General features: G+C 42.1%; 1 protein-coding gene across 2 annotated transcripts in view; it reads right to left on the minus strand.

Annotated features, from left to right (window-relative positions):
* Positions 1-11,895: 11,895 nt before the first annotated feature.
* Positions 11,896-26,475, minus strand: part of LOC110522187 (GTPase HRas) — a 38,974-nt gene continuing 24,394 nt past the window's right edge. For both annotated transcript variants that reach the window (XM_036976888.1, XM_036976896.1), the window contains exons 2-6: positions 25,987-26,131; positions 23,806-23,984; positions 17,477-17,636; positions 17,074-17,198; positions 11,896-15,132 (exon numbers count right to left, since the gene is read on the minus strand). In XM_036976888.1, the coding sequence (XP_036832783.1) occupies positions 17,079-17,198; positions 17,477-17,636; positions 23,806-23,984; positions 25,987-26,097 (570 nt within the window). In that variant the 5' untranslated portion in view covers positions 26,098-26,131 and the 3' untranslated portion in view covers positions 11,896-15,132; positions 17,074-17,078. The remainder of the gene's footprint in view (positions 15,133-17,073; positions 17,199-17,476; positions 17,637-23,805; positions 23,985-25,986; positions 26,132-26,475) is intronic.

Consider the following 26,475-nt stretch of genomic DNA (forward strand, 5'->3'; position numbering starts at 1 on the left):
ACCAATTCTTTCTTTGTCCTCTCCTTCCAGTTCTCTGCTGCCAATGACTGGAACAAAAATCTCTGAAACTGGAAACACTTATCTCCCTCACTAGCTTTAAGCACCAGCTGTCAGAGCAGCTCACAGATTACTGCACCTGTACATAGCCCACCTATAATTTAGCCCAAACAACTACGTCTTTCCCTACTGTATTTATTTCATTTTATTTATTTATTTTGCTCCTTTGCACCTCATTATTTTTATTTCTACTTTGCACATTCTTCCACTGCAAATCTACCATTCCAGTGTTTTACTTGCTATATTGTATTTACTTTGCCACCATGGCCTTTTTTTTGCCTTTACCTCCCTTATCTCACCTCATTTGCTCACATCGTATATAGACTTGTTTCTACTGTATTATTGACTGTATGTTTGTTTTACTCCATGTGTAACTCTGTGTCGTTGTATCTGTCGAACTGCTTTGCTTTATCTTGGCCAGGTCGCAATTGTAAATGAGAACTTGTTCTCAACTTGCCTACCTGGTTAAATAAAGGTGAAATAAAAATAAATAAATAAAATGACATTCTATTCTTGTCCCACTGGAAGGTGTTCTCGACCTGCTGCAGGCTGATGAACAGGGCATGGCTCTCTGGCATGGTTCTGTAGAACTGGTCATGGATCGTCCTGTAAACCAGTGTCCCAGGGGGAACCTTCAGCATGCAGAATGTATTCCCTTGGCTCAGGCTCCACTGGGGGGTAGTGGAGGCTGAACACACCCACATCTGGGGGTGTCCTAGGAGATCACCTTCATCATTAATTATTGTCCTTATTAGTAATACTGGATATAATACATTTTCACATTGTGAGGTCATTAAAGTAAAAGACAGTATGAACAACATCCACAGTGAAATGTGATATTAACTAATGTAAACATTACATCAACAATGTTTTTTAACAGAACAATTCCATATCACAAACGTAGTAGTGTATTTTGAATTGGTTTGATTTGGTGAATGCCCTTGTGTATAACCATATCCACGATTCTGTGGAAGATAACCTGTGACTGTGTGCATGCTGCCTGAGGTGTGGTCTTGGGGTGTGTTGTAAGTAGGTAGCGGGTCTGTGCCTGACCCTGTGCGTGGAGCCTGTGGTGTAGTTCCACGGGGTCATGATGAAGAAGTACATCAACAGCCAGTTTCTGCAGCCAGAAGCTGTCCACACCCCATCTATAGTTGGCCTCAATCTGATCAGTGCCCTCCTGGATGGTACAAGGAAGTGTGATGAAGTGTTAAGCGATTTTTGTAATCAATATTGACTAATTATGTATACATTTCAATCAGGACTGACTAATCAGAATACTATTATGTTACTGTAGAGATGTATGAATTTTATTTTAATCCTAGTACTGAATATAATGTGTGTAAATATAATCAATAATTAGAACAATGACTGTCTGTTCCTTGGTAGAAATGAATGAACTTATCGTCAGACTGGCTAGAATGCTTATCTACACAGGAAGACCTTGGCTCATACGGGCAACTTCTACCTACTTCAAAGGAAGACATGTCCCAGCAATCCTGGAACAGCCACCTCTCCAACTCTCATTTGCATCATCTCTGATTTTAAAGTACTCAGCAGGTCAAAGCGGCATGGTGGAGATCTGTCTAGCACTATCACTCATCTGGGGCCATCAGGGGAAGGAGGACAGGTAAGCTATCTGCGGACTGAGGACTCACTCAGAAAACATTCTCTAGTCAAACAAATAAAACATTTGAGATGGCCAGTAACCTTCTATACACCAGCCTAGTTCATTTGTGTCAGAAGTGAAAACTGAATGAGGTGCGATAACTTTCAAATCAAATTTGTCACATGCGTGGCCCTTGTGGGATTCCCAGTAGAAACGACAGTGGGTTGCGATGTAGTTGAGCCTGCTGACTGCTGTCCACAGTGGAATTATCCATCTTCATTGTTTTAAAGTTCAATAAGATTTTTTCCTCAAGGATCCTAGAAAAAAAGAGAACATGCACACAGTGCCTCAGCCAAATAATGGTCTATCTACATTCAGATTCAATCATTGCCATTTGCCACACAACCACAGGGTGGTGCTGTGTGCTTTAGGTCCTTATTTTTGTTTTAGAAAAGTCAGATCAGGACAAGACTAATCATTTACCCTGACTTCTTGGACAGAACAGAGCCTCAGATATTCATTTTAGAAACTGTTATTTGTCCTGTAAGATTTACATGGTAAAACAATGTTGATAGCGCACAGGGCTCCGGGCCAGAAGGTTGTGGGTTCGCAGACCACGGTGAACAACAGTAGGGGTGGCAAGATCTCCTTTATAGTGAAAGCATTATATCAGTGATCGTATTTGTAGGTCCGAGAAAACATGGCCTTTTCTTAACATTTTTACATAATTGCACATATTAGCAGAATATTTTTTAATACAACACAAATTACCGAAATTACAAGCAAAGAATGGACAGAAATATAAACGTATATGTATTCATCATGTCATATTTCTCCAATGCCAAATCAGTGTGTCTTGTTGATTGCAACAAAACGGTTCTTGTTTGCAAATAATTCAATAAGAGATGTCATTAGGAATCTGAGCGCGGTACTTTCAAAAGTTAAACCAACCATTCCACCCCAGACAGAGTATGATGCAGAAAAATGTAAGCTACTTTTCTAACCCAATGACAGGTCACACGTGTTTCCCTAAAAGCTGTCTGGGTTTAAACATATTCTATTGTACAGAAAGTCAACAGCTTAATCAATTGATAGTGACAGAATTAGATTACTTCCCAAGCTAAGTCAATTGTTTGTCTCCTAGGCTATATAAGGTTTTAGCTCAGCCTCTGAATGTCAAAGAAACAAAACAATGCTATTCCCATATGCATCCGAGTCATGTTTTTCCTGGGTATGTTGGCTTGATTCTAGCATAAAGCATCGCTGACCATATGCTGTTCACTTATTAAAATCGGATCTCTTTATTTTCTTAAAAATCTTAAGCAACCAAGGTGTATGTATGCCTGTGCTTTTTTTGTTTGTTGCCATTTTCTTTAATAAAAAGTAGGCCTGTTGCATTCCCTTAACTCAAGTCTTGGTTTTAACTTAACAGCCTTTCACTGACACGGAGGTAGACTAATTAAAGTGTATGGTGGGTGGAGGAACTGACCTACAAATCTATGGATATAGCAGCCCATAGCCTAATTTCGCCTGTCAAACAGGTAGGCCTACTTCTTATTTCTTAAATAGGGAGAAATAGGCTCCAACACAAAGCCTTCTTGTTGTTAGTAAAGCCTAATTAAAATGATGAAGTTAAAATTAATTATGCCTACTCGAATTTGCCTACTTTCAGCACCATGAGCTGTCCATTTCCAATTCATTGTGCTGCAGCTGCTTTCAAGTTTCAGCACCAATGTAGTCCCAATACCCATAAAACCTAGCGGTCAAACAGGGAAATGGTTCCAATTGTTTTTCCACCATATATATTTTTTTCCATAGGGGATTGTAGAAACGCTTAAAATAAGGGCTGTGTTTTGTGTAGGCTTACCCTGGCATGACATTTTGATAACCATGTAAATCTCTCTCGGACACAGTGACTTTTATCAATATATTCGGTCCTATTTACTCTCCGATTCGAAAATGCTAATTAGCATTAAAGTAGATATCATGCACAACTACAAATCCCTGCAAGCTTCTTTATGCACATTATCTCTAGCTGACACCTTTGCTAACAGGTATTGTGTCAATTTAAAAATTGCACAAGACAGTTCACAGAATTATTAACTTAAAGATATTTTGCCAATTCCTTCATTACTACATTTAGCTAACATTAGTTAATTCAGAGATTCTTACAACTCGCTCAAGCCTCTCCCATTTCTCCTTCACCCAAATCCAGATAGCTGATGTTCTGAAAGAGCTGCAAAATCTGGACCCATACAAATCAGCCGGGCTAGACAATCTGGACCCTCTCTTTCTAAAAATTATCTGCCGAAATTGTTGCAACCCCTATCACTAGCCTGTTTCTGTGTATTTGTAAACAACTGCTGGTGCACGAAATCTAAGGAAGTCTCTAGATTTTTCTCGCCTGAAGTAGAGTATATTGTGATAAATTGCAGGCCACACTACTTGCCTAGAGAGTTCTCAGCTATACTTTTCGTGGCTGTTTATTTACCACCACAAACAGATATTGGCACTAAGACCGCACTCAGTCAGCTGTATAAGGAAATAAACAAACAGGAAACCACTCACCCAGAGGCGGCGCTCCTAGTGGCCAGAGACTTTAATGCAGGAAACTTTTCTCAGCCCACTGGTCACCATAGCAGCACCCACCCGTAGCACGCGCTCCAGCAGGTATATCTCACTGGTCAGCCCCAAAGCCATTTCTTCCTTTGGCTGCCTTTCCTTCCAGTTCTCTGCTGCCAATGACTGGAACAAACTGCAAAAATCACTGAAGCTGGAGACTCATGTATTCCTCACTAGCTTTAAGCACCAGCTGTCAGAGCAGCTCACAGATCACTGCACCTGTACATAGCTCATCTGTAAATAGCCCATTCAACCACCTCATCCCCATACTGTATTTATTTATTTATCTTGCTCCTTTGCACCCCGGTATCTGTACTTGCACATTCATATCTATCTATATATATATATATATATATATATCTGTATAAATATATAGCTTTAATTAGGGAGGTAGGCAATAAATAGGCCATGGTGGCGAAGTAATTACAATATAGCAATTAAACACTGGAATGGTAGATGTGCAGAATATATATACAGTGCCTTGCGAAAGTATTTGGCCCCCTTGAACTTTGCGACCTTTTGCCACATTTCAGGCTTCAAACATAAAGATATAAAACTGTATTTTTTTGTGAAGAATCAACAACAAGTGGGACACAATCATGAAGTGGAACGACATTTATTGGATATTTCAACAAAAAAAAAAAAAAAAAAAACTGAAAAATTGGGCGTGCAAAATTATTCAGCCCCCTTAAGTTAATACTTTGTAGCGCCACCTTTTGGTGCGATTACAGCTGTAAGTCGCTTTGGGTGTCTCTATCAGTTTTGCACATCGAGAACCTGAATTTTTTTCCCATTCCTCCTTGCAAAACAGCTCGAGCTCAGTGAGGTTGGATGGAGAGCATTTGTGAACAGCAGTTTTCAGTTCTTTCCACAGATTCTCGATTGGATTCAGGTCTGGACTTTGACTTGGCCATTCTAACACCTGGATATGTTTATTTTTGAACCATTCCATTGTAGATTTTGCTTTATGTTTTGGATGATTGTCTTGTTGGAAGACAAATCTCCGTCCCAGTCTCAGGTCTTTTGCAGACTCCATCAGGTTCTTCCAGAATGGTCCTGTATTTGGCTCCATCCATCTTCCCATCAATTTTAACCATCTTCCCTGTCCCTGCTGAAGAAAAGCAGGCCCAAACCATGATGCTGCCACCACCATGTTTGACAGTGGGGATGGTGTGTTCAGGGTGATGAGATGTGTTGCTTTTACGCCAAACATAACGTTTTGCATTGTTGCCAAAAAGTTCAATTTTGGTTTCATCTGACCAGAGCACCTTCTTCCACATGTTTGGTGTGTCTCCCAGGTGGCTTGTGGCAAACTTTAAACAACACTTTTTATGGATATCTTTAAGAAATGGCTTTCTTCTTGCCACTCTTCCATAAAGGCCAGATTTGTGCAATATAAGACTGATTGTTGTCCTATGGACAGAGTCTCCCACCTCAGCTGTAGATCTCTGCAGTTCATCCAGAGTGATCATGGGCCTCTTGGCTGCATCTCTGATCAGTCTTCTCCTTGTATGAGCTGAAAGTTTAGAGGGACGGCCAGGTCTTGGTAGATTTGCAGTGGTCTGATACTCCTTCCATTTCAATATTATCGCTTGCACAGTGCTCCTTGGGATGTTTAAAGCTTGGGAAATCTTTTTGTATCCAAATCCGGCTTTAAACTTCTTCACAACAGTATCTCGGACCTGCCTGGTGTGTTCCTTGTTCTTCATGATGCTCTCTGCACTTTTAACGGACCTCTGAGACTATCAAAGTGCAGGTGCATTTATACGGAGACTTGATTACACACAGGTGGATTGTATTTATCATCATTAGTCATTTAGGTCAACATTGGATCATTCAGAGATCCTCACTGAACTTCTGGAGAGAGTTTGCTGCACTGAAAGTAAAGGGGCTGAATAATTTTGCACGTCCAATTTTTCAGTTTTTGATTTGTTAAAAAAGTTTGAAATATCCAATAAATGTCGTTCCACTTCATGATTTTGTCCCACTTGTTGTTGATTCTTCCCAAAAAAAATACAGTTTTATATCTTTATGTTTGAAGCCTGAAATGTGGCAAAAGGTCACAAAGTTCAAGGGGGCCGAATACTTTCGCAAGGCACTGTACATTTCTAAAATCATGTTTTCACTTTGTCATTATGAGGTTTTGTGTGTAGATGGATAAGAATGTGTGTAGATGGAGAAAAATAACATTTCATCCATTTTGAATTCAGGCTGTAACAACAAAGTGGAATATGTCAAGGGATATTAATATTTTCTTAAAGACACTGTATTTGAGATGGAGCACTGTTAACTTCAATTGCTTACCTTTCACTCAAAATTGGAGAACCAGTTATTTGCAAAACTGGAATATACTATAATAATGTTCAATAAAACATGGTGGCACATTTCACTTTTAGGTCAAGAGTTCAAGACTATCTTGTGGAATTATGTTTACTTTGTTGTCTTTTAATTTTGGTCAGAATGAACATTTAATAAAGTCTTTATTTGTAAAACTATGCTGAACAAAATAGAAATATACATTTTCTTTGTGAGTCTTGGTAAAAAGGCCCTCTGTGTGTGAGGAAGAAAGAGAAAGTGAAACTGTTTCTGAGCTTTGTCGATAAAGACCAGTTGAGATGCGAACAGCTCAGTTCCTGCCATCAACTCGTGTCTGGGCTCCTAATATAAGTAATAAACTTTGCCTGAGTTTACACAGGCAGCCCAATTCAAATCTTTTGTCAATTATTTGCATATCCGATACCCATCTGCTCTTTTACCTAATGGGTAAACAGAAAAAAACACATGGAACCTGATCTTTGACTTCCGATTTATAAACACCTCCATATGTGGATCTGAATCTGGTAGCAAACCTGATCCTCCATTTGACCTTAACGTGGATGCTCAGATCAGATAGATTTGCTCTGAAGTGTTTTTTTTCCCTTCTTTTCCACGAGCATTACATATGTGTACTACTTTAAATCCTATCGGCATAGGCAAGGTGAGATGGTATAAAATACAGTATATACAGTTGAAGTCGGAAGTTTACATACACCTTAGCCAAATAACTCAGTTTTTCACAATTCCTGACATTTAATCCAAGTACAAATTCCCTGTCTTAGGTCAGTTAGGATCACCCCTTTATTTTAAGAATGTGAAATATCAGAATAATATTAGAGAGAATGATTTATTTCAGCTTTTATTTCTTTCATCACATACTCAGTGGGTCAGAAGTTGACACACACTCAATTAGTATTTGATAGTATTGCCTTTAAATTGTTTAACTTGGGTAAAACGTTTCGGGTAGCTTTCCACAAGCTTCCAACAATAAGTTGGGTGAATTTTGGTCCATTCCTCCTGACACAGCTGGTGTAACTGAGTCAGGTTTGTAGGCCTCCTTGCTTGCACACGCTTTTTCAGTTCTGCCCACATATCTTCTGTAGGATTGAGGTCAGGGTTTTGTGATGGCCACTCCAATACCTTGACTCTTTGGTCCTTAAGCCATTTTGCCACAACTTTGGAAGTATGCTTGGGGTCATTGTCCATTTGGAAGACCCATTTGCGACCAAGCTTTAACTTCCTGACTGATGTCTTGAGATGTTGCTTCAATATATCCACATAGTTGTTCTGCCTCATGATGCCATCTATTTTGTGAAATGCACCAGTCCCTCCTGTAGCAAAGCACTACCACAACATGATGCTGCCACCCCCGTACTTCACGGTTGGGATGGTGTTCTTCGGCTTGCAAGCGTCCCCCTTTTTCCTCCAAACCTAACAATGGTCATTATGGTAAAAGGTTCTATTTTTGTTTCATCATTCCAGAGGACATTTCTCTAAAAAGTACAATCTTTGTCCCCATGTACAGTTGAAAACCGTAGTCTGGCTTCTTTATGGGGATTTGGAGCAGTGGCATCTTCCTTGCTGAGCGGCCTTTCCGGTTATGTCGATATAGGACTTGTTTTACTGTGGATATAGATACTTTTGTACCCGTTTCCTCCAGCATCTTCACAAGGTCCTTTGCTGATGTTCTGGGATTGATTTGCCTATCAGAAGCTTCTAAAGCCATGACATCATTTTCTCAATTTTTCCAAGCTGTTTAAAGGCACTGTCAACTTTGTGTATGTAAACTTCTGACCCACTGAAATTGTGATACAGTGAAGTATAATTTAAATAACATGTCTGTGAACAATTGCTGGAAACATTACACATAGTAGATTCTTAACCGACTTGCCAAAACTATAGTTAACAAGAAATTTGTGGAGTGGTTGAAAAACTAGTTATAATGACTCCAACCGAAGTGTATGTAAACTTCAGAGGGCTTCCGAGGGCAGTTGAGAGCCTTGCAGTAGCCATACCAGGCTGTGATACAGTCCAACAGAATGCTCTCGATTATGCATCTGTAAAAGTTTCAGGGTTTTGGGTGACAAGCAACATTTCTACAGCCTCCTGAGGTTGAAGAGGGGCTGTTGCGCCTTCTTCACCACACCGTCTGTGGATGGACCATTTCAGTTTGTCTGTGATGTGTATGCCGAGGAACTTAAAACATTCCACCTTCTCCACTGCTGTCCCTTTGATAGGGGGGTGCTCCCTCTGCTGTTTCCTGAAGTCCACCATCATCTCCTTCGTTTTGTTGATGTTGAGTGAGAGGTTGTTTTCCTGACACCACACTCCGAGTGCACTCACCTCCTCTCTGTAGGCTGTCTTGTCATTGTTGGTGATCACGCACACTACTGAGCACACACCCTTGTTGGGCCCCCATGTTGAGGGTCAACGAAGTGGAGATGTTGTTTCATTCCTTCACCACCTGGGGGCAGCCCGTCAGAAAGTCCAGGACCCAATTGCACAGGGAAGGGTTGAGACCCAGGGCCTCCAGCTTGATGATGAGCTTGGAGGGTACTATGGTGTTGAATGCTGAGCTGTAGTCAATGAACAGCATTCTTACATAGGTAATCCTCTTGTCCAGATGGGATAGGGCAGTGTGCAGTGTGATGGTTATTGCATCGTCTGTGGACCTGTTGGGAGGTATGCAAACTGAAGTGGATCTAGGGTGGCCGGTAAGGTGGAGGTGATATGATTCTTGACTAGTCTCTCAAAGCAATTCATGATGACAGAAGTGAGTGCTATGGTGCGATAGTCATTTAGTACAGTTATCTTTGTCTTCTTTAGTACAGGAACAATGGCGGCCATCTTGAAGCATGTGAGGACAGCAGAATGAGATAGGGAGGGATTGAATATGTTCGTAAACACACCAGCCAGCTGGTCTGCGCATTCTCTGAGGACGCAGAAGGCGTTTAAATGTTTTACTCACGTCGGCCACGGAGGAGGAGAGGGAGGGGCGCAGTTCTTGTTAGTGGGCCGTGACGGTGGCACTGTATTATCCTCAAAGCGGGCAAAGAAGGTGTTTAGTTTGTCTGGAAGTGTGACGTTGGTGTGCGTGACGTGCCTGGTTTTCTTTTTGTAGTCCGTGATTTCCTGTGGATCCTACCATAAACGTCTCATGTCTAAGCCATTGAATTGACTCCACTTTGTCCCTGTACCGGGATTTCACTTGTTTGATTGCCTTGCGGAGGGAATAACTACACTGTTTATATTCAGCCACATTCCCAGACCTCTTTCCATGGTTAAATGCGGTAGTTCAAGCTTTTAGTTTTGTGTGACCGGAACATATCCGACCGGATCATATCCCAGTCCACGTGATCAAAAGCGTGGATTCCGATTGGTCAGACCAGCGTTGAATGGTTCTAGTCACTGGTACATCCTGTTTAAGTTTCTGCCTATAAGACGGTAGGAGCAAGATGGTGTCGTGGTTGGATTTGCCGAAGGGAGGTTGGGGGAGGGCTTTGTATGCATCGCGGAAGTTAGTTGCAGTGATTGAGTGTATTACCAACACAAGTACTGCAATCAATAAGCTGATAGAATTTTGGTAGCCTTATTCTCATATTTGCTTTGTTAAAATTCAATAAATTCAATAAATGCAGCCTCAGGATATATGGTTTCCAGTTTACATAGAAATTTGTTGAGGGCCGTCGTGGTGTCTGCGTGAGGGGGAATGTACACAGCTGTAGCGATAACTGACGAGAATTCTCCTGGGAGGTAATAAGACAGGCATTTGTTTGTAAGGCATTCTAAGTCGGGTGAGCAGAAGGACTTGAGTTCCTGTATGCTGTTATGATTACACCTTGAGTCATTAATCATGAAGCATACACCCCACCCTTCCTCTTCCCAGAGAGGTGTTTATCTCTGTTGACGTGATGCATGGAGAAGCCTGATGGCTGAACCGATTCAGACAACATATCCCGAGAAAGCCATGTTTCCATGAAACAGAGAACATTACAATCTCTGATGTCTCTCTGAAAGGCAACCCTTTCTCGAATTTCATCTACCTTGTTGTCAAGACTGGATATTGGCGAGTAGTATACTCGGGAGCGGTGGGAGATGTGCACGTCTACGGAGCCTGACCAGGAGGCCGCTCCGTCTGCCCCTTCTGTGGCGCCGTTGTTTTGGGTCGGCTTCTGGGATAAGATCCATTGTCCTGGGTGGTGGTCCAACAGAGGATCCACTTCTGGAAAGTCGTATTCCTGGTCGTAATGTTGGTAAGTTGACTTTGCTCTTATATCCAATAACTCTTCCCGGCTGTAAGTAATGAGACAAGATTTCCTGGGGGTAACAATGTAAGAAATAATACATAAAATACTGCATAGTTTCCTAAGGACTCAGAGGCTGCATCAGTGTGGTCATGTTCCCCTGCTCATCGACTGTGTCATCGACTGACAGATTTCTAGCACATATTTATTTATCCTTTATTTAATAGGCAAGTCAGTTAAGAACAAATTCTTATTTACAATGACGGCCTACCCCGGCCAAACCCTAACCCGGACAACGCTGGGCCAATTGTGCGCCGTCTTATGGGACTCCCAATCACAGCCGGTTGTGATACAGCCTGGTTTCAAACCAGGGTCTGTAGTGACACCTCTAGCACTGAGGTGCAGTGCATTAGACCGCTGTGCAACTCCGGAGCCCTATATAGTTAGCTAATACATAAAATACCTATCCAGGCGTTGTAAGATCTGTCAGGAGTCAGCAATGCCTGGAACACGCCCTGTGACAGACTAAAATATAAATTTAAATATGGGTCACATGTAAAATTTTGTGTGGACAACCAGAGGGGGAAAAAAATCTGATTTGGGTCCTTAGGGTAGCAGTGTAAACACAGCCTTGGTTATTATTTTAACTGAAAAACACAATTATGATCATCACATTCCATCTGAAAGAGCTTTTGTGCCCTCTTGTGGAGAAATAAAAGCCACAATTTCACTCACTGGAAAGGGTGTAGGCTAGACTAGAATTTGGGTCACCGGGGATAAATTACATCACCTTTATCCAGATTAGGAGAGATTTTGTGACAGTGTATTGCATTTTACTTATTCTTAACTCTGTAACCTGTGCTATCAATTCAGTTTGTTACTGTGATTTGCACACTTAAATCACGTGGATAAATAGTTCCTTGTTTTTGCACTAAAAACAAATGTGGTGTTCATAGTATTTACATGAATATTTTATCCTGGAGAGAGGGAAGGGCTGAGGGGGAGATGAGAGATGGTAGCTAAAATAACTACGGTCAGTCAGGTGAGTGAGTTTATCTTGACATCTTTATTCCTGCCCTGCTGTACATTTGCTATTTTATTAGAGTAAATACATCTTAAATAGTTCAAACAGTTGATATTTTCACAATCAAACTTCCAAACCCACGTCCTCTCTCGCTTGTTCAAACTACAGTTTTACAGGGAGAAGCAAGCCCTTTCTGCGATTTCAGTACTTGGGCAAACCCCCCCAATGTCCATGTTTTTGTCCCCAAAACTCTCCCCTCCTTTCAGACATGATTACCAGTGGCCTGCTGGTCTTGTATTCCTCTTGACGACAACTGATGTCCAGTTTGTAAGAATTTACCTTTAGATGTGTGTCCATCACTGCCTGTCAGTCAGTGTACAATATGGTACAGACAGACAAGGGAAGGGAAATGGTAGAAAATAATTAACTGGCATATTACTTACTGGTAACTATAGTTCAGACAACTGTACAGTACATGTCTTCTATCACCAGAGGTCCACCTGATACACAAGTTACATAGCATGTCTGATTTGTTTAACGTTACCCAGTAGATCACTATGTGGACAAAGATTTAAGATTGGTTATTTCTTTTTCAAAGTACAGAACAGATTTACTTTATACGGTTATGGAGTGCCATATATTAATAGAACAATATTTTCTGTTAAAAATGCATCTTTTTTCACAGTTTGATCAGTTTGACCCCCCCCCCCCCCCCCCACACACACATTTTTGGGGGGGAGAATCAACCTATACAAAGGTCAACATCATCCCCGTCTTGGAATCCCTCAGAGCTCCAGAATATAATATGTGGTCCACACAATGCAGTGGAGAGGTTATATCCAGACAGAGCCAGAATAAGTGTAGTGGCTGTCGTCTGAGGTTACGGTACCAAGCCTGTGCGCAGTATCTTCATCCTTCGACCACAGCCCACCTCCATGACAGTTTGTCCATTCCCTGGATCCAAGGGGTCATATGAAGGGTAGCAAACCAGGAAAGGTGACAGGATCTGGGGGAGTCTTGCCTGACTGCAGGGCCCTCTCATGGTAGAGGGTGCAGGTTAAAAAGCCCTTATATGCCAACAGGTGTTATTGTGTTCAAGCAAGATAGGGGGTAACTCAGCAGTGTTTGTTGGAGGGGGGGAGCTCCTGGAAAACCACATACAAGAGCACGTACTGTACGTATACTAAGGAACACCACTCACATGTATGATAGCAGCAAAATGTCAGAGTGAAATTAAGCATTTCTAGAAACAAAATAAAATGATTATTTTCCAACATTTAGGTCTGTCTTCTATACAAGAGGTCAAGGGGTGTTGACTTGGCTTTGACAGAAGTCTAATGAGGCATCACAATGTTCTACTGGGTCACTGTGGCTGAACTGTGGGGATAAGTACCTTCAAAAACAAGAGGAAATCGAAATAAAGTGGCCCTTTTACAGTAAAAAAACCCCAGAACACTTAATGAATTAAGATTGGAGTCATTTAACATACTTAGTTTGGACTAAAACACAAACAATCTAACTATTCAGACAGGGCATGCAGTACAAAACCACATCTGGTTGGAGTGTTTCAGAGTTTGTTTGTGCTCCTTCTTTCCCTCCAGACATGAGGAAAACATTCTCCAATCGCCAGAAGTCATTCACAACAACAGTTATCCACAGAGGAAAGAAGACACAGACCACCACAGAAACACTTGCATCTGACAAACTTACTGCTCTAACATGTACAAGGCATGAAGTACTAGCTAACAAATAAGGCAAGTTAAACAGGACCAAGCAGTGTTCATTTGTATTGTCAGCCCTATGCTGATGTTAGTGTTGTAGAGAGCACAAAAGCTAGTAGTCCTACCTACGCCTTTCAATATTGAGAAATATTACGAGAACCCCTGAAATGAAGAATGTTTTCCGCTGACTTTTCTTTCAATAGAAGTTGGCTCAGACATGACTATCTTAAATCAAATGATCTTCTCGGGGAACCAAATATCTTTCTGAGGCGGTAATAGTGTGAGAATGAGAGAGAAGGTTACTGTGGCCAAGCAACCAGTTTTATCCCGCATATAGCAGTAATTTAAGGCAGGTCTTGTGCATTACAATCTGTGAAATTGAAATTCTGTCATTCTATCTTATGTTCCAGGATCAAAAGGTGAGTAATTCCTATTTCCTGAGCCTTAATAAAAACACAGGGAAGACTGATACCTGCTATCTACAACTGGCAAACTATACTAAACACCATGAAGTCATTTAAGCAAAGGAACTTGAAAGAAATTAATGCCACCGGTAATCAAGCTCAAAGCATATTTTGTTCAACTTCCTTGAAAAGCTGTGCAAGAATCTTTCACTGCATAACCATTCCATGATAAATAAATGGCACTGCATGGACCAAGCATCGACTTTAGTCTCCCCAGCCTCCAACCACAATTCAGCCCAACCTTGAAGGCAACAGAAAGTAAAACATCACTCATGTATCACTCACTTCTCCACCCAAGACAGGTCTTAAAATGGCAACCTCCCATCACACAAAATAAACATCCCGACTTACTTTACAGCGCTGAGCATGACCACCTTCAATCACAACAAAAATCACATAGCAAAAACAATGTGTTTAAGAAGAAAAGAAAGCTAGGTTCGACGGCTGGACTAACCGTAAAAAAAGGCATCATTCCTATGTGGTGTGTCTTGTATCATGCTCTGTCCCCTACTTGTATCCATAATAATAAGGTTTCTGCAGAGCCCCTCTAGAGTGGAACAGGAAGGCTGGGGGAGGTTAATTAGGCATGGGGATATAGGCAACTACTGTCCACTCTTTTCACGGGGTCAAATGTAAAATCTGTGTTTTGAGGTGTGAGGAGGTGTTGGGGGGACTCACCAGGGGTTGGTGACCACCCCCCCCCCCCCCCTTTAAGACCAGTGTTGAGACTGTTAAACAATAACTTTGCAGGAACTCATTGGAGATGCTCGGCATGATCACACTGGAGAAAAATAGTCATTAGTGGTGTTGCTCTGGCAGACATGGACTCAAAAAGAGGGGACAGAAAGCCTAGTCTAGACGAGACTAGCATGGCACAGCCTGGCAGGGGCAAGGTACTCCTCTCCCAAACGTCTATGGTACACAGATAGCTTGGTGATACATCTGCTTGCTCTGCCTTTCTTTGACCGTCCTCTTTAGTTTAAAAGTTTGTTGTTGTTTCAGCTTCCACCGTCAGTCTTCAAGTCCATGTTGCCACTATGCGCCATAGGTCCACTCCTCACCGCGAATTGGTGAGCTGTGGGAGAGAAGGATAAATTATTAAGACATTGTGTAAGGACTCAGTGTCTCTGCTGTGAATAAATGAATCAAATGTATTTTAAGTAATTTTAACAAATTGGCAGTTGTCACAAAGTACCATAGAGACACCCAGCCTAAAACCCCAATGAGCAAGCAATGCAGAAGCATAATGGTTGTGAAAAACCTAGAAAGGCAGGAACCTAGAAAGAAACCTAGAGAGGAACCAGGCTCTGAGAGGGGCCAGTCCTCTTCTGGCTGTGCCAGATAAACTGTTGTTGATTATTCTTGAGATCAGATATGGGCAGTATTTAAATTACTTTTGAGTATTTTGTATTACACTGGGCTGAACTACACTACAATGATTTTGTAACCAGATGCATTCGAGAGCTATAATTTATACATATATTTTATTATTACAGTGGTTCACAATTTTGTGTGCCCCCATTCACCCTTCATTCGTATAATAAGTCTGATTGCACTATGGTGTGATCAAAGTGTCTGCTAAATTAATTAAATATAAATGTAAAAACAAACAACTGAAAAGCATGCTGAGTATTATTCTAATGAGCTCCGCCCCAAAACAAGGCCAAATAATAATACAGTGTGCTTTGCAGTTAATTTTGGTATGTTCATTTTCACATACACATTTAGGTTATTTACCAGAAATTCTTAACCACAGTGATAAACAATAACAACTGACCTAGAATATGTGGACAGCTACAAATACCTAGGTGTCTGGTTAGACTGTAAACTCTCCTTCCAGACTCACATCTCCAATCCTAAATTAAATCTAGAATCGGCTTCCTATTTCGCAACTAAGCCTCCTTCACTCATGCCGCTAAACATACCCTCGTAAAACTGACTATCATACCAATCCTTGACTTCAGAGATGTCATTTACAAAATAGACCCCAACACTCTACTCAGCAAATTGGATGCAGTCTATCATAGTGCCATCCGTTTTTTCACCAAAACCCCATTTACCACCCACCACTGCGACCTGTATGTTCTCGTTGGCTGGCCCTCACTACATATCCATCGCCAAACCCACTGGCTCCAGGTCATCTATAAATCTTTGCTAGGTAAAGCTCAGCCACATCTCAGCTCACTGGTCACCATAGCAACATCCGCCCGTAGCACGCGCTCCAGCAGGTACATTGCACTGGTCATCCCCAAAGCAAACACTTCCTTTGGTCGCCTTTCCTTCCAGTTCTCTAATGCTAATGACTGAAACAAATTGCAAAAATCTCTGAAGCTGGAGTCTTATATCTCCCTCTCTAACTTTAAGCATCAGCTGTCTGAGCAGTTTACAGATCACTGTACTTGTACACAGCCAATCTGTAAATAGCACACCCGGCTACCTCATCGCCATATTATTACTTACCCTCTTGCTCCTTTGCACCCCAGTATCACTACTTGCACACCCCAGTATCACTACTTGCACACCATCATCTACACATCGATCACTCCAGTATTAATGCTAAATTGTAATTATTTTTTGCCTCTATGGCCTATTTATTGCCTACCTCCCTACTCTTCTACATTTGCACACACAGTACATAGATCTTCTCTGTTATTGACTGTACGTTTGTTTATGTGTAACTCTGTTGTTTTTGTCGCACTGCTTTACTTTTATCTTGGCCAGGTCGCAGTTGTAAATGAGAACTTGTTCTCAACTGGCCTACGTGGTTAAATAAAGGTGAAATAAAAATAAATATCAGTCATAGCAAGTAAAACATTTCTGTAACCGTTACTGAGAATGTTGTAGCTGTACGGGCCGGCTACTTGCAAATGTATTTTAGTATTTTAAAATGCATGCATTTTAAATCAGATACAGAATCAAATTATAATACTTGTATTTTGTAATGTAACTGTATTTTGTCATTTGTGCCCATCCCTGCTTGCGATAAAGTTGTTAATGGGCTGAGTCTATGACCGACCTCCATCAAGACACCACACAGCGGCAGCTCATGCAGTCCTGCCCGCTCTCGTCAGGAGGGTTGAGCTTCCTCAGCTTGTGTTGCCTGATCTCTCTGACTAGTGTGTAGAAGGCATCCTCTACCCCCTGCAAACACACATACACCTTCAAAACTACAATCTGCAAAGTGGGCATTACACATTACCAATCTTGTAAACATGGCCATCTACAACATTACTTTTCTCTATATTTGTTTGAGCTGTTATTTAACACTGAAAACAAAAATTAATGAAAACAAATTAAATCTCAAAAACTTGAGCTTTTCAAAGTCGGATCGGTATCACCATGGAAACGGCAATCACATCGGATGCAACCAATAGAAAATTTGCAATGGTCGAAACGAGACAATGTGTGTGGAAGTGTACCTGTCGTGTCTTGGCCGAGGTCTCAATGTAGGGAATTCCATAGCTGCGGGCCAGTTCCTGGGCTTGCCGCGTGTCCACGGTACACGCCGGGAGGTCACATTTATTACCCACCAGCACCATCGGTACGTCGTCAGAGTCCTTCACACGCTTGATCTGTTCCCTACAGGAGGACAGAAAGACACTGGTCAGTTCCTTACTAATTGGTTTCTCTTTTAACCTTCGTTTACAGGAATTAGGACAGTACTCCACATTACATAAACCATATACCAGAAGAACTACCAGTAGAATTACTGGTGTAATGTCAATACCTTGTAGTAGAGTGGTATGCACTTGCAGCCATGGAGAACCTCATCACAGTGACTGTAAACATTTTACGTACATTTTTTTTTGTCATTTAGCAGACGCTCTTATACAGAGCGACTTACAGGAGGAATTAGGGTGCCTTTCTCAAGGGCACGTTGATAGATTTTTTACCTAGGATTCGAACGAGTGACCGTTCGGTTACTGGCTTAACGCTCAATCGCTAGGCTACCTGCCGCCCTCTAGGCAAACACTATGCGACTGGCAAAGTATTTCCACAACTAATGCATGATGTAAAGTTGCCATAATCAATTCCCAATGAAGGAGCTCAGTGTTCGTGGGTCATTTCACCCTTCTGTATAGGATCCTACCTCCCTCTCCTTCCCTCCATAAACATCACCAGTCAGACAAACAAGGGGCTCTATGACCCAGAGGAGCAGGCCTTGCTGTGCAGCACTGGAGGGAGGTGGACAGCAGGCAGGTGGGCAGCAAACAGCATGACCTCATCTCTCCAGCAGCCATCTAGCTAGCAGGCCAGGGGAGTGTGAGCGTATGAGGGGAGTGGGTCAGATCTATCCACCTCTCTGTGTCCGTAACTCAGCACAGTCACAGGCAGGACAGCTAACACCAGGTGGAGGAGTTGTGGTGGCATTCCAGGCTGTCTTTATCCACGGTCGTGCTGTGAAAATAAAGACAACCTGGGATGCGCATGCTCAATGTCTATGGAGATGGACGGGAAAGGCAGGGAACATGAGCTCACCACTAAAACAGCCAGTCAGATGATTGTGTGACCGTGTGAGGAGACCGAGGGTAATGGGTCAGATCTATATAATTACCCCTTGATTTACCTTCATCACCTAGCAGTACACACAATAGCCAATGCAAACCCACCAACACCGATCTATGGTCCGTTTGGTGTGATTTGTAGATCAGTGACTGCATAGCGCTTTGGCCTTGTCGATTCCCTATATAGTGCAGGCCAAATGGTGGGCAACAGGCACGCTTTACCAATCCCATAGCTGGCAGCCTGGCATTAGAGCTGGAGTTAACACAGAGACACTGAACGAACTGCACCCTCCCTCTGTCTATCACATGAACAATACATCTTTAAATAACTTGACCAGTGTAACTCCGTAGTCATCCTCCATTCTGGCCTGGGATCTGGGATGGGGAGTATTATTACAGCATTGAGTGTCCGTCCATCTTTAGACAGTGATGTGGTGTTAACTGACAGCTTTGGCACCTGGCACACCAGGTTGTCAGGAGTAAAACAGGGGGAGACAAATGTGCTGTTAGCAGCGGCGACCCGTCATTCAGGGCAGGTGGGGTTTTGGGTTGCCTGTTTTGCATGTTATTTTGGCGTTAATACATGTCACATATCAGATTACAAATAATGTGTGTAAAAAAAAAAGTTAAAGCCACATACACAAGAAAGCAAAAAATAAAACATGTTTGTAAGGCAGCTCTAAAATGCAGGTGTTTCAGCCTCTCAGTGCTTTCTGTGGTGGTGGGGCATCCAGCGGAAAATACGGAGCGTAGGGGGTTGGTAATGTTCTCTAGTTGTGCCGTGAGTGGCTCAGTGTTCTGTCACTCATGGGGACACTACGTCACTGCCAAATCTAAGGGTAGCGTTCAAATTCAAGCGCCATGGGTGCTGCCATAGAGTTACATTAGAAGTTCCCATCGGAGAAGGTTCGAGGTCACTGGCCGCAGATAAAATGACGTCAAATCATTTTATTTGAACAGTAGCTTTGATTGGACTTATGTCAACATCATACTTTCAAAATCTTAGCTAGTGGTCATCGTCATGAATCAAGTCGACAGTCTACTGGCAAATCCTTTTAAATCCTTGTCATATGAAGTGAAATAACAAAGAGAAATTCTAGATAAAACGTTCCCGGTGCTCATCGCCATAAACATTACACAACAAGTTGTAAATCGCAAATTCGACAATGAATTGTTTGGAAGTCATCAGTAGCTAACTGCAAGCATTGCAAAGCAATCACTAGCCTGCTATTCAGTGGAGTGGGTGTGTGGTCCCAATTCTGAGTTTGAGGGTCTCTTTTCCAAGCTTAAAATTATAAAAACAACTGTCAATCCAGCATGATTTCTCCCGCACTCAAAACAACTGGAAAATTTGGAACTGAGAAATCTGACTGAAATGAGTTCAAGACAACTGAGAACTTGGGAAGAAACAAGCTCCGACTAGGAAACGAAGTTTTGAATGGTCATCCAACACTAAATTGTAAGTTGGGAACTGGGGTTTCTTTCTAGATCACCGACTTCAACATTATTCAACCGATGAATATCGAATGTACATACATGTATTGGTTTGAATTAATCTTAGATACCCTTTAAGTTTCCAGATTGTATATGAGGTTTCAGTGTGTATTATTTAGTCATTAAGGGTGGATTGTTAATGAGATTTATATGTTCATATGAATGATTAGAATATTCCACCCTGAAACTCATATGGCAGGCGAAAACCTGAGAACAATCCAACCAGGAAGTGGGAAATCTGAGGTTTGTAGTTTTTCAAAGCTTGGCCTACCGAATACAGTGTCTATGGGGTCAAGTTGCACATCCTAAGGCTTCCACTAGATGTCAACCGTCTTTAGAAACTTGTTTCAGGCTTCTGCTATAAAGGAGGGGGGAATGGGAGCAGAATGAGTCAGGTGTCTGGCAGAGTGTCTCGGGCTCGTGACGTGCGGTCCCGACAGAGTTAGCTCTTGCTCCAGTGCTTTTCTACAGACATTGGAATTCTCCGGTTGGAGCATTATTGAAGTTTTATGTTAAAAACATCCTGAAGATTGATTCCATACATCGTTTGACATGTTTCTACAACCTGTAACTGAACTTTGACTTTTGTCTGGACGTAGTGCTCGTGCCTCATGAAGATGGATTACTGGGCTGAACACGCTAACAACAAGTGGCTAATTGGACAAATGATGGACTTTATGGAACAAATCAGTCATTTATTGTTGAACTGGGATTCCTGGGAGTGCATTCTGATGAAGATCATCAAAGGTAAGTGAATATTTATAATGTTATTTCTAACTTCTGTTGACTCCAACATGGCAGATATTTTGGGCTGGATTGGGCTCTGAGCGCCGTACTCAGATTGTTTTTTGGAAATCTGACACAGCGGTTGCATCAAGGAGAAGTCTATCTTTAATTGTGTGAATAACACTTGTATCAATGTTTATTATGAGTATTTCTGGGATTTGATGTGGCTATCTGCAAAATCACCAGATGTTTTGGAATCAAAACATTATTGCACGTAAAGCACCAATGTAAACTGAGATTTTTGGATATGAATATGCACATTATCGAAGAAAACATACATGTATTGTGTAACATGATGTCCTAGGAGTGTCATCTGATGAAGATCAAAGGTTAGTGATTCATTTTATCTATATTTCTGCTTTTTGTGACTCCTATCTTTGGCTGGAAAAATGGCTGTGTGTTTTTGTGACTTGGCTCTGACCTAACATAATCATATGTTGTGCTTTCGCTGTAAAGCCTTTTTGAAATCGGACACGATGGGTAGATTAACAAGAATTATCTTTCATTTGCTGTATTGGACTTGTTAATGTGTGAAAGTTACATATTTAAAAAAAATATTTTTGAATGTCGTGCGCTGCCTTTTCAGTGAAATGTTGTTGAGGGGTTCCGCTAGCGGAACGCCTGCGCTAGAAAGGTTAACAAACTATTGTTTTGGCAAGTCGGTTAGGACATCTACTTTATGCATGACACAAGTAATATTTCCAACAATTGTTTACAGAGATTATTTCACTTATAATTCCAGTGGATCAGAAGTTCACATACACTAAGTTGACTGTGCATTTAAACAGCTTGGAAAATTCCAGAAAATTATGTCATGGCTTTAGAAACTTCTGATTGACTCAAATGATGTCAATTAGCCTATTGGATGTGGATGTATTTCAAGGCCTACCTTCAAACTCAGTGCCTCTTCGCTTGACATCATGGGAAAATCAAAAGAAATCTGCCAAGTCCTCAGAAAAAAATTGTAGACCTCCACAAGTCTGGTTCATCCTTGGGAGCAATTTCCAAATGCCTGAAGGTTTTTATTTTATTTTACCTTTATTTAACTAGGCAAGTCAGTTAAGAACAAATTCTTATTTTCAATGACGGCCTAGGAACAGTTGGTTAACTGCCAGTTCAGGGGCAGAATGACAGATTTGTACCTTGTCAGCTTGGGGGATTGAACTTGCAACCTTCCGGTTCTTAGTCCAACGCTCTAACCACTAGGCTACGCTGCCGCGTGAGTCAGGATCGATCTAAGGTACCACGTTCATCTGTACAAACAATAGTACGCAAGTATAAACACCATAGGACCACGCAGCCGTCATACCGCTCAGGAAGGAGACGCGTTTTTTGTGCAAAAAAGTGCAAATCAATCCCCAGAAAAACAGCAAAGGACCTTGTGAAGATGCTGGAGGAAACAGGTACAAACGTATCTATATCCACAGTAAAACGAGTCCTATATTGACATAACCTGAAAGGCCACTCAGCAAGAAGCCACTGTTCCAAAACCGCCATAAAAAAAAGCCAGACTACGGTTTGCAACTGCACATGGGGACAAAGATCGTCATTTTTGGAGAAATGTCCTCTGGTCTGATGAAACAAAAATAGAACCGTTTGGCCATAATGACCATTGTTATGTTTGGAGGGAAAAGGGGGAGGCTTGCAAGCCGAAGAACACAATCCCAACCATGAATTACGGGGGTGGCAGCATCATGTTGTGGGGGTGCTTTGCTGCAGTAGGGACTGGTGCACTTCACAAAATAGATGGCAACATGAGGCAGGAAAATTATGTGGATATATTGAAGCAACATCTCAAGACATCAGTCAGGAAGTTAAAGCTTGGTCGCAAATAGGTCTTCCAAATGGTCAATGACCCCAAGCATACTTCCAAAGTTGTGGCAAAATGGCTTAAGGACCAAAGAGTCAAGGTATTGGAGTGGCCATCACAAAGCCTTGACCTCAACCCTACAGAAGATATGTGGGCAGAACTGAAAAAGCATGTGTGAGCAAGGAGGCCTACAAACCTGAATACGTTTTACCAGCTCTGTTCATGAGGAATTGGCCAAAATCCACCCAATTTATTGTGGGAAGCTTGTGGAAGGCTACCCAAAAGGTGGTCAGTCCAGTTGAATTGTTCAGCAGTCTGTTGGCTTGTAGATAGAAAATGTCTGAGCCTGTTGGTATCAGACCTCATGCTCTGATATCGTCTGCCCCACGGTAAGATAACAGCTCGTGGCTGGGGGGTATGTGGGGTCCTTGGTAAGATAACAGCTCGTGGCTGGGGGGTATGTGGGGTCCTTGATAAGATAACAACTCGTGGCTGGGGGGTATGTGGGGTCCTTGATAAGATAACAGCTCGTGGCTGGGGGGTATGTGGGGTCCTTGATAAGATAACAGCTCGTGGCTGGGGGGTATGTGGGGTCCTTGATAATGCTGCACGCCTTCCTCGGGCACCGTTTCAAGTAGATGTCCTGGATGGGTGGGAGCCCAGTCCCAGTGATGTACTGACCCGTCTTCATCACCTGCTGGATGGTCGTGGACGGAGCAATTCCCGTACCAGGCTATGATGCAACCAGTGGTTGGTGCAGTGATAGTATTAGGGGAGGACCTGGTATTACTGTACTCCTAATATAAAAAAATAGCATGAATGATGAAAAAAGCTACCGCAACTTGCATTTGCTGCAACACTTAAGATTGGAAAAAAAACATGAAAAGGAGCTTCATGTGAAATCGAGTCTCAAGTGGAATTGTCACATTTGTCAATTAAAATTGTCATAGTTCGCATTTTTCAAGGGCATCTCATCTCGCTATCGTCATAGTTTTAGTCAGGAAAAAGGTTGTTGAGGAAATTAACACTGATCTCTCTGGTCCAATTGAGTCAGGATCGATTTAATTGACAGCGTGCTGTAATCCCCTTAGTCACAGGCTAAGCTTTTTTTATAGCTTTGTATAACCCTTTGTCCTGACACACACACACACACCTGTACTGGTGGATGTCCTCGAAGGACTTGGTGTTGTTGATGGCGAAGACACAGAGGAAGCCCTCCCCTGTCCTCATGTACTGGTCCCTCATGGCGCTGTACTCCTCCTGACCTGCAGTGTCCAGGATGTCCAGCAGACACGTCTCCCCGTCAATCACCACCTGCTTCCTGTATGAGTCCTAAAACAAGGGGAGGGACATCCTCCAGTTACACTGCTACAGACAGGCTGCCTACGTATTCTTTAACCAAGTGTGCACAGGAGCAATTAGGGTTAAGTGCCTTGCTCAAGGGCACAGACAGATGTTTTATCTAGTTGGCTCGGTGATTTGAACCAGCGACCGTTTGGTTACTGGCCCAACGCTCTTATTAACTGCTAGGCTACCTGCCACCTTGTTAGGTTTCAGATGGCTGTAATCTGGAGAGCCGCACACTCTAGGAGCTCAGATGCAATAATTTAATAACCAACGTTGACACACAACCTGTTTTCATCATGGTATAAAGACAAACACTGCAGGTCACACGTTTATATAGTGTCACAGGACACACACACAGGTATCTGTAATCATGGCCGGTTGTGGACTGATATCATTGGTTAATTCTCAGATATAAAAATAACATAAAAAAACACATGAATGGATACCATACGATCATAGATACAATTTGGCTACATAGGAAACACAAACAATAACAATAGCAAAATTCCAATAATCACAACATGGGCTTCAGATCACACTTCAAGTCTACGTTGAGACCGAGAGGAGCAAGGGTCTTTAAATTAAAGATCCAGGCAGCCTCTCGTTTTAACAATAAATTGTTGAGATCACACCCTCTCCTAGGGAGGGTGACATGTTCGATCCCGCTATAACGTAGGGACAAAATCGAGTGGTTCACTTCTAAAAAAAAAAAAAAGTGGGCCGCAACTTGGTAAGTTGAGTTCCTGCACCTAATTGATCTCTGAGCCCCGCGAGAATACCGATACTGTCATCAGATCTTAGAATGTTTGAACGATTCCTTTAATTTGTTCAAAGCACTTTGAATAGTGGGTAGTTAGAATGCAAGAATACTTATTTTTGCGAGACCGTCATTGAAAGAGATCATGTCTCGATTTGTTTGAATTTTCTCAATTGCGGTATTAATCTGACCATTTTTGTACCCCCTCTCCTTAAATTTTCTTTGCGTCTCAGCCCTATTTCTGTCGAAATCTGATTGGGTTTTGCAAATTCTTTGCAAATAAATTCCATTATTGACTAAATGAACATACTAGAAAATATGCGTGTTCAATATAATAACTAACAATTTACACACGTATTTCGAATATGCCTGAAGCATGAGCCTGGGACCTAGTTTTTCTCACACACACACACGTGTACTGGTTGATATATACACTAAACCCCTATGCTGTGTGACTGGCCAGGGAAGAGGTAGTGGTATCAAAAGGGCAGAGTAGCAGGGCAGATGCTTAGCGTCCCAACACACAGACACAAACATGTGGTGCAGGGCCTTTGTGTGCTAGTGCATAGGGGACAGGAATGCACACACACAAAAAAGACATTGTCTGGCCAGAGGCAGGCGTGGTGAGAACGAGAGAGAGAGAAAGGGGGAGAGAGAGAGGGTAGTGGAGAAATCAGACAGACTCTCTCTCTCCCTCTCTTATAGTGAACGGAGGGGAATGACATTAGGAGTAGCGGTGTAGTGTAAAACAAAATAAAAACTATTGGAGAATTGAATTGATAGTGAGTGGCATATTTGTTCATGAGTTTTTTTTGTAGTGAACAGCAGGGATGGGACAATACCAGTAATGCAATACCTGTTAGTGTCATGGCAAGGAAACAAAACACAAAGTGGTTTTAGGAAAACATCCCTAATGTTGGAAACAACATGTTGTCATCCAGAGTCACGTTTATTTATTTTCCAAGCTATCACACACTATTTTACATACAGCAGGTTTTAAAAATACCAAAGAGTAGTCTGCTTTGTGTTTTAATTTAAAAAAAAATTTTTTTTAAATACTGCGATACTGGTATCGTCACAGCCATAGTGAACAGTGGTCTCTCCAACGAGCCAGTGGACTCACACTAGGTTACTCTATCCGTTCACTGTAGACCAGGGGAGGGGCCACATCCGCATGACATCACCCACAGTGATCAGCTGCAGATGTGGACAGAAGCTCTGGACACATACCTCTATGGTGGGGTCGTATTCATCCACAAAGTGGTTCTGGATAAGCTGGATGGTGAGTGCACTCTTCCCCACACCTCCTGCCCCCACCACCACCAACTTGTACTCCGTCATCCTCACTGCTCCCCACACACACACACACACACTTCTGCGAGAGAGAGGGAGAGCGTGAGAGGAGAGAAAGAAATAGCAGAGCAGCAGAAAAACAGGGAGTGAAGAGAAAGGTTAATTCATTTTATGATGTGTTATTCTTCAAATGTACAGTATACATTTGGGGTACTGTATATTCATTGGCAGTATTCTGAGTCTGACATTCGCTTCACTGAACCCCTACCGTGCAACTGAGTTTACCACCAGGTGAGGTGTGTGTGTGTGTGTGTGTGTAGGGGGGCTGAGACCCCCATAGGGGAATGTGAAAAATGTGCTGAAGGTACTCAATGTTTCCATCCACTCCCGCTCACCATGAGGGGGAGGGAGAGAGCGGAGGGGGTT

Source organism: Oncorhynchus mykiss, chromosome 1 (assembly GCF_013265735.2).
Source record: "Oncorhynchus mykiss isolate Arlee chromosome 1, USDA_OmykA_1.1, whole genome shotgun sequence".
In the NCBI taxonomy this organism is placed as follows: Eukaryota; Metazoa; Chordata; class Actinopteri; order Salmoniformes; family Salmonidae; genus Oncorhynchus; species Oncorhynchus mykiss.